This window comes from Cyprinodon variegatus, unplaced genomic scaffold (assembly GCF_000732505.1).
Source record: "Cyprinodon variegatus isolate N-32 unplaced genomic scaffold, C_variegatus-1.0 Scaffold205, whole genome shotgun sequence".
In the NCBI taxonomy this organism is placed as follows: domain Eukaryota; kingdom Metazoa; phylum Chordata; class Actinopteri; order Cyprinodontiformes; family Cyprinodontidae; genus Cyprinodon; species Cyprinodon variegatus.
In genome coordinates, this window is record NW_015150658.1 from 279094 (window position 1) to 288483 (window position 9390).

Below are 9390 nucleotides of genomic sequence, written 5' to 3' on the forward strand. Positions count from 1 at the left end.
TAGAAGTTTCCTCAATTTAAACACCTGATTCATCCGACAGCAGCTCAGCAAAAGACTTAAATCAGCCATCAGCTGCTGAAGCCAGAGGCGGGGGTACCTAGTTACATTTACTTGAGTAACTTTGACAAGAATATTTTAGGTGTAGCTTTACTGAACCATACCTTTGACTTGGGTAATATCTTTATAAAATCTCACAACTCTTACTTCAGTAAAATGTTCAGCTACTGTATCCAGCATAACCTTCACTGGACAACAAATACGTTTTTACCTAAACAGTGTTCCAGAAAAAGCCATTCTACCCACCTCTGGCTAGGGCAAGAAGGCATCTTAAAGAGTAATGAGCCTTGAGGTCTGACTTTGAACGCCTCTGGTTTAAAGGATATAAAGCTTTCCACCTTTCCAACTGTGTTTTACTTAAAGTTCCTTTTTTATTTGCCAAGTTAGCAAAAAGACTGAATAGGTAACAAAATGAAATATATTTGAATATTTACACAAATGTGCAAACAAAAACAATACACATCTACTGCACCTTTACTTTACAATGAATAAAAACTCATTTCCCACTTCTTGTCATTGTGAATATTGACTTTGATTTTACAACCAGATGTTCCTTAAATGGAAGTTATGAGGGGGGTGTCTTAGTTTTACTTTTAAAATGATCTGAGGATAATTTTCAAAAACGGTTAAAAAAAAAAGAAAATACAACAATAAAATGGGTAACTGTTCTTTCCCCATTTCTACTTAATTTTAAGGGGAGTGCTGACCTAGTGGTTAGATCAATGCGCTTGTGCTCTGAGAAGGTTGAAAGTAGCTGGTTCGATCCCCACAGCCTGCATTCTGGCTCTCTGAGCAAAATCCTAACCCCACACTGCTCCCCATGCGCTACACAATGGCAGCCCACTGCTCCCGAGGGGATGGGTGAAATGCAGGGTAATTAATTTCCCCACTGTGGAACAATAAAGGGATTTACATAATTAAAATTGACTTTCATCACTAATCAATCAGAGGGGGAAATGTTCCAAAAAAACTAAAAGTTTTAAGATATATAACAGCAATACATTTCCAACTTTAATGTATTTTAAACTGACAGATGGAAACATTCACAATCCAGTGTAACCTGGCTCAGAGCAGAATACATTCAGCTCCGTCTCTTTTAATGTGTTAAACAGCTGCACAGTGACAGTACTTCATTCTGCTTTATACCGAGACCTTCACTCTCCGCAGGGAGCAGGTAACAAGAGGAGATATTCAATCAGATGGAGGTGTAGTGCCTCCCAAAGCTGGAGAGTCTAATCTTTTCTGGCAGGATGATGTTTACAGAGTGCTCCGGCTCTTCCTGGCTGGTGCTGCCAGATTCTCTCAGCAGGTGTTCTCGCTGCTGCCGAACAAGCTGGCTGTACTTGGCGTTGGCCAGCCACGTCTCACAGCGGCCAAAGAAGACTATTCCTGTGGTACCCAAGATAACCAGGACGGTGAGCAAGGCCAGCATGCCGAAGCAGATGAGCTGGCCGTGGGTGACAAGGACACCGGAGGAGTGGACGGATTCCTTCAGGGTTATCTTGAGCAGGTCTCTCTCCGGTGGTCTGAGCAGCTTGTGAAAGGCGTGAGCAGGAAGGGAATAGTGCTGCGGTGTGATGGCAAACGCTCTGTGCTCCACTGGTCTGGGACTCGCAGGCTTGGTTCGCGATCTCTGTCTGTGATGAAGGGAACAGGTGGGACCTGTGAACCCTTTCTGACAAATGCAGCGGAAGGTTCCGTCAGGCTGACCGACGCACGTCCCCTCGTTGGCACAAGGCCTTCCCGCGCATGGAGAGAGGCTGCTGGTATCATTACAAGTGAAACCGCTGAAGCCGTGTGGACAGGTACACGTGAAAGCCAGGCCGTGATCCGTGCAGTTGCCACCGTTCAGGCAGGGGTTCGGCTGGCAGCTGCCAACACTGATGTCGCAGAAGGGTCCGGAAAATCCAGGGGGACATAAACAGGAAGGGTCGGCTGCTGCACTGCTGGTGTCTAAACAAGTGCCGCCGTTTTGACAAGGAGATCTGGGGAACACAACAGGACAAAATGAAGTCATTGCAGAGAGAGAACAAAAAGGCTGCTAGTCAATATTCAACTTCATCCCATTTACATTTTATTCACATAGTAAAAGAGCAGCAGAGATGAAAAGAAGCAGAGAGTTTAATTGAGGTACTTTTTTAATAAGAGCTCATCTGAAGGTCATTTTAATTAATCTGCCTGTTTTAGATGCAGGTCTTCAATTTAATATACATCGTTCTTAGCAGAACGCAAAACTCACAGATTTACCAAAGACTGAAAAATGAAGCTGAAAAAGGGCCTAGAGGTTATAGTAAAAATGTCCAACTGAATGAAAAAAAGGCTTTTCCTGTCATTTATGATGAGCACTTTATGCTTTTTAAGCAGCTTAAAATCTCAGACATGAATAAGAAAAATCAGGAACTTCAGCACGGTTGGTAAAATGCAACAATATTTTGACTCTCATAAACACAGCTACCAAAACATAGGCAGTTAATTTGGTAATAAAAACTTTGGTTAATCAGACGTTAAAATTCACTTTAATATAAAAACTATTAAAAAAAGAGCTACAGTGAAATTATAAAATGAGTTGCTAAAGATCAGAAAAAAAACCCGTAATTTTAACTTTCCTATAAAAAGATTTTAGACATAGCATTATAAGGAGCGTACTGCCTGCTTGTGTCTGGGCAGCTTTACTCTTGGGTGTCAAAAATCAATGCAGCACTATTTAATTAAATGGATGATTTTTCTCTCTCTCAGAAGGTCACCAATATCTACAGACTCCTGCTAATAACCTAATACATGATTCAAGTGTAATGATGCAGCAATGTAGGTAACTGCTCTTTAGGGTAGAGGTTTGAGAGAAACAGTCTATAAAACAGGATTTAGGGATGTTTTAAATGTTCTGCTAAAATGCTAAGATCCAGGAGGTCTAACCTTAATCATCATAAACAAATATGAAGTCTTAATTTTTAATCAGATTATTTATATTAACTTCTTAGGGATATTCTTAACTTATTGAGATGCACCTGTAATACTTACTGGTATTCTTTTACACTAGCATGCAATTGCCCTTCTCGCTAATGAAAAATGGTATGCCTCATTTTCTGCAAATGAAAAAGCTGAACCCATGACCGGATAGAAATGAAAGAAGTCTCGGCTATGCCTCTAAAACAATCTACCGGCACCAACTTGTGCGGTGTATCAGATCAATGCAGTCATGCTTAACAGAACACAGACAGATGAAAGCCTGAGATGGAAACCAATCAATATTTCCAACAGTACTTTGGATAATTACACAAGCCTGGAACACCTTGTCCGAGTTGATCTGAAGAAATGCAGCTCTTGCTTCGCTTTTCCAAACCTCCATGCCTCATAGAGCAGCTGATGAATGTAAGATCTACAGGCCAGGCTCTGGTGTTCTCATGCATCATAACTAAGAAAGTTATTTTGCAATAGGAAAGCCGATGATTCAGTATTGATTATTTCTTAAGTTGGTATTTTCTAATCATTGCCTACTGACAGCATAAGCAATGAAAGGTTGAGGGTTTGACAGCCTGTCAGCTGCATGCATCCCCAGAGTCTTTAACAGTCTGACGGGCAGGAGGAGGATTCCTGTGGGAGAAGTTCAATTTGCAACCCAGCAGCAGTAAGGAATCTTCCCCAGCTTAGAGGAGTGCTCTTAAGCTTTTCCTCAGATGTCATTCAAAACAACAAGAAACTTGTTGACATTGACATTAAAGTTTTATTCATCTGGTTGGAAATCTATTTTTTAACTTCGAACTTCATTTATTGCATTGCCTATCCTTCTGAATGAGACAGAATATTAACTGATTCAACACATTTTGATTGGAAAAGATACCCAGGAAGTCCAACGTCTTTATATCAAGATTATTTATGAACTAGACCTTCATTTTGGATCAGGAGACATCCCCGGCTAACCAGAAAGATCAACATAGTTTCTTTGTTAAACAAGTCTTTAATACCTAAGGTACTCACAGCCTTTGAACCTTTTCAAGTTTAAATCCGTTACTATGACAAGTGTTTACCTAGCAAGCAAAATTAATTGTTGAGAGAAGCCAATAAATGAATCAGACTCAAATACAGAAACTCTCTGAACCAATGAAATGCAGTGATGTGTAGGACCTCAACCAGAAGCAAAAACAGACATGGCTTTGCAAGTGGACTTGGCTATTCAGTTAGAATACCCTCCCTTTCTTTTTGTACAAAATGGGCAAAAAGGATGCAATTTGTGCTTTAGTGGATGGGAAAGATGTCTGCATGCTCTTCCTGACCAGATTTGGAAAGAATGTGATTAATCCATTAACTCCCATAGTTGTAAAACAAATCAAGAATGTGATACTTCACAGCTGCTACTGCGATTGGCTGAAAGCTTGAAATGGGAGAAAGGTGCCACTTTTTGATCTACCCCATCAGCTTGAATTGTATTGAATGTCACAAACATTTTCCACATTAACCTTTTTTAGATGGATACTGTATAGATATCAAATTGAACAACATATCAATCTGGCTTATGCCAGGAAAACCGCAGTGTAACAGTGTATACAGCAACTTAATCAATGGTGATGAAGAGGAGGAGATGCAATCATTTCAACAAGTTGTTCTGGAGGAAGGACACATCTTAAAAGATACAGGACAGCAAGGCAGGGGATAACTGTGTCAGAGAACATTGGTTAACAAACAACATCTTGATGACCAAAAAACAGCAGAAAGGTCAGGGAGAACGTTGTGGAGTTGTTTATAGCAGGGTTAGGTTATAAAATATCCTGAGCTTTGGACATCTTGCAGAGCATTGATAATCGATCATCTAAATATGAAAAGAGGATGGAGGAAGTGCAAGCCTGCCCTGGCAAAGCCTTCCTCTAAATCAGAGGTATCAAGCTTCACTCCTTGAGGGCTAGTGTCCTGCACATTTTAAGACTTGTCTCTGCTTCAGTACAGCAGAGTCAAATTATCAGGTCATTAATGGAACTCTGGAGGAATTAACTGCATGCCGAGGTGGTAAATTTCTTTTATACAAATTAAAGAAAAAAAAAAGAGAGAAAACCATGTCTCGGATTGAAACCCTTATAAGAAAAAAAAAATGGATATCTTGAATCACTATACTGGATCCAATGTCTGAAAACTGTTACATCATTTTGCCTTCAGCTTAATTTATCTTTAATAAACTTTCATTAATGCTAACCTGGTTAAATACAAGTTTAGATTTAAAATGTTTAAAAAGCATTATTTGATGTCAATTGAAAAAGCCTATAGCTTTTTTTTTCCCTTCGGAATTATGAGTTTAACTCCATCTGTATCCCCTTAAACTGTGACCAGCTTTCATGCCACGGCTAAATAACATCACATCCTGTCTTGCTGTAAGGTTGTTTGTTCAGCATTAGATTTTAACGATGTTTACAATTTGCGCATTGACCAAATTTTGTATCATATTTGCAGTGACCCTACATCCCTTGTGACGCAAACAGAGCTTCAAACAGTGAACCTTATGAGCTACATAATTAACAGTTCAGGGGATGGATTCTCCCACCTGAGCTGTGGATCTCTGCATCTCCTCCACAACAACCATAGGACTCATTATGAATAAACATTTAGTGAGGGCATAAAATGTGGAAATGTAAAGGCATCATCAAATATTTTAGAAGACATCATTACAGCTGCCTGCATCCCTCTAACTGAAAGTAATAAATGCAGCATGCTGACCTATTAGTTTACATCCACAGTGCAACATTGGTGATGCATCAATAAGCGTTGGCAGAGAGAAAAAAAATACATTTACAGCTGTAGCATAAGATTTTAGAAGGTTTGAGCAAGAAATATCAATATTTTGCTCTGCATATTATCAGTAATTTTGAAATTACATCAAATTGAAGATTAAAATATCAATATTATCCATTTAAAGTACTGATCAGTGTTCCAATTGATAAAAAAAAACAAAGTTTCTCAAGTTGCAAACATTTTATGGGAAATACTTTTTTTTTTTAAAGGCATTGGTACCCATTTAGAAGGCAGAGTCCTTGCTTCATTTGGCAGTTTTCTCCAGTGTAGCCCTGGGGACAGAGACACAGGTATCCTCCCTCTCCTTTCTCTATGCAGGTGGCATTACTGGGGCAAGGTTTGGATGAACACAGGCGAATATCTGTTGCAGAAAAAAAAATAAAATACATGCAGTTGTCAGATGTTTAAGCTCCATCACAGTATGTCTCTGCCTTTCTGTGTCTGTTATAACATCTTCTTTGTTGCCACTCTCTCCCACTCTACCACCACATGGCAGCAGCATTCAGTCGTCAAAAAAAAAAAAAAAATCTACACTGAGAAAACAGCCAAGTGTATAACAGATGCGATGCACACACATGCTCGGGCAGATTATGAAAGGTAGCGTAACTGGGGCAAACTGTGCCCAAAATACCCCATCTGGAAAAGTAGGAACTCCTTTCAAAAAGTCTCTGTTCTTCTTTTTGCTCAAGGGTTCAACATTGAAAGACTCAATAAATTATTCCAGAAATGTGTAATCTTTGCATGGGTTTTGTTTAAAAATAGCATCCATTGGACACTAATGAGAGCACATACAGTGTCAAGGTCCTAATTTCTGTCTGGTAGAAATATCATCGAAATCTAGAATATAATAGTTTTAGTTAAAGTTCATTTTATTAAGATTGATTTCATGGCATTTGCTGAGGATCAGCAGCCGTGACTCATGCTAACCTCTGAGGTGGAGGCGGACAGGCAAAGGAGGGAGAGCTTAATGAGACTCACCTTGGTCACACAGACTGCCCACCCAGCCCTCTTTGCAGATGCACTGCCATGCTTTCTCGCATGTGCCATGCAAACAGCCAGGAAAAGGGATGCAGTGGTCACAGTTCTCCCCTTCCCATCCAGGTTTGCACCTAGGATGGGAGAAAAAACCGAGCAGGTTTTAACTATCTGAGTATAACCAACATATTGCCGGAGCACTTTCAAAAGTATTAATTTGAACTGATTCACAATTATCTATGTTTTTTTTTTTTTTTGTGGCAGGCTGAATGAGAAGTACATGATGCATTTGTCATCGAAACTCCTAAGTTAATACTTTACAGAACCTTCTGCCGTAGTTACAACTGCCGCCTGGTTTGGAGCATGTTTCTACCAGCATTACACATTTAGACAAAGAAAATGTAGCATTTTCTTTAAAACAAACAAAAAAAAAACACACACCTTAGACTGAAAAAGGTTTGATAGAGTAAGTTCGTAAAGATGCATTATTCCAGACTTGTCACGGAATACTTGTCAGTTCTGTTTCAGCACTCGATTTTGACAGGCTTATGAAACATGTATTGTTTTTGATCAAAGCCATTTGGAAACTTAGAAATAAGAATAATGTGAATCAATCTGAATTTAGATTCTAGAAGAAAAAAAAGTCACTTGTCACAGTAAAAGATTGAGCTGCAAAACAAAAAACTTTAAGTCATTTTCAAAATGAGGCTCTGTGCATGTGTCATAAAGGATCCATATGAAGATTGTTTTTTCACCGATTGAGAAACCTTTACTGAGGTAGATTATAGAAATAAGGTTTGACAAACACGCAGAATATGAGCCAACTGGAATCAGGTAATTTTAGAAACACACCTGCACTTCCCCAGCTTCTCGCAAAACCCATTTTCTGTGCTGCACCCTGCGTTGCATTCCCAACCTTAAAAAAAAAACAGAGACAGGGGGAGAAGGACAGCCGCATTTTCCCCCATCAGCAATCGAAACACACAGAAAACATTAAAAAAAATAAAATAAAATATTTATCCCTCTACTTTCTTCCTTTTACACCATGAATAAAACCAGGACGAAAACAAAAAACACATTTAATGTAATGACTCAAATCCCTTCCGGTCGCAGTAATTTGTCTCTGAGGATTATTGGAAATCACAGATTACCTTTTACTATTCCCGTCACGAGCAGAATTAAGACCACCCCGATGAGATGCATCGTAATTTGAAAGAAGACGACTCTCTTTGTCCTGCGGAGAATGAAAACACATCCGATAGCAAAAAAATAAATAATATATAAAATCTGATTTCCCACAAGTTTAAAATATAAGAAAAGACATATTTCCTACATCAAACTTCACAGTTGTGTTTAAAATGAGCATGTTTTTGGAGAACTCTGTTCCTTTAGTGACTATTGCAGGAAATTGTGACAAAAAACTAAATTATTAGATCAGGTAAAATTAAGTTATGAAATAATTAGTCATTTCATTCTTGGAAATTAGTGACGCACCTGAACAGTGTGCGTCTGCTTCACAACGTATCCATTATGCGTGAGCATGCGGGTAAGAAGGGTGAAAAGGAAGATTTTTGACTAAAAGCACACATCATGTCAAAAACCCTTAAAATCTAACATTGGCATATCTTACCTATGTCATGCAGACGCTCTGCCTCCAAACACCTTTGATCATATTGAAGTGGTTTAGGCTACTTGTTATTGTTTTATCCAGACAGCGTCCTCCTGGAAGCAGCACTACAGGTGCACCAGCGGTCTGATTGCTTCAGATGGACCTGCAGGTTTTGACGGGTCTGTTGGAGCTGCTGCGTCGTGGCGCGCGGCGCACTTCGCTCCTCCCACTTAATGTGGGGGGAAATTGAGAAACCGTCTCTCCCTCTGGAAAGGGGTACAATTCTTTAATAAAATAGAACAGTTAAGTTAGTTTTTTTCTTTCTTTCTTTCTGTATAAGCAGAGGCGTAGCCAGAACATTTTTATAAGGGTGGCCAGGCAATAACCAATGTACACTGAAGGGTGGCCGAAAGCAGATAGGCACCAGAATCTTAGGGTCAATCCATACTAATCCAAAAGGAAAATGAACAACCACCAGAGGTGTCACGTAACGAAGTACAAATACTTCGGTACTGTACTTAAGTACACTTTTTAGGTATGAATACTTTACTCCGTGACTTATTTTTCTTCCTACTTCTGACTTCTACTCACATTTTCACACAATTATCTGTACTTTCTATTCCTTACATTTTTAAAACAAACAATACTCGTTACTTCGGTTTAATGTTTATAAATATTTATTTCACGTCATGTGCGGCATCCAATGCGGATCATTGGCTCCATCCAGATCTAGTGAAAACTAGTGTAATTGTATGAGTCATATAACGCAAACACTTATTGGTTAGCTAAAGGAAATCATCAGAAGCAAACTGCAAACGTGAATTGTCTATGCCATGCTACAATAGTTGGATTCAGAAAAATATGTCGAAATGTCTGAAAGGTCGGACACAGGAGAGAGCGTATTAGGAGATGGAGACGGAGACCAACAAGACGTCCCTCATCCTTGGCCCTATCTCAAAGAATTTTTCGAAATA

The 9390-nt window shown here is 39.3% G+C and overlaps 1 protein-coding gene across 3 annotated transcripts; it reads right to left on the reverse strand.

Moving 5' to 3' along the window:
• Window positions 1-434: 434 nt before the first annotated feature.
• Window positions 435-8579, reverse strand: dlk1 (delta-like 1 homolog (Drosophila)). Of its 3 annotated transcripts, none has more exons than XM_015379977.1 (7): window positions 8438-8579; window positions 8302-8316; window positions 7959-8041; window positions 7660-7723; window positions 6811-6941; window positions 6052-6193; window positions 435-2042 (listed from the first exon to the last, which is right to left on the reverse strand). In XM_015379977.1, the coding sequence occupies exons 3-7, from the start codon at window positions 8008-8010 to the stop codon at window positions 1253-1255; spliced, it is 1179 nt and encodes a 392-aa protein (XP_015235463.1). In that variant the 5' UTR covers window positions 8011-8041; window positions 8302-8316; window positions 8438-8579; the 3' UTR covers window positions 435-1252. The 3 variants fall into 3 exon arrangements, with proteins under 3 accessions (XP_015235463.1, XP_015235464.1, XP_015235465.1); XM_015379978.1 differs by having other exon boundaries at window positions 8302-8319; XM_015379979.1 differs by lacking the exon at window positions 8302-8316 and having other exon boundaries at window positions 8438-8577.
• Window positions 8580-9390: the final 811 nt, after the last annotated feature.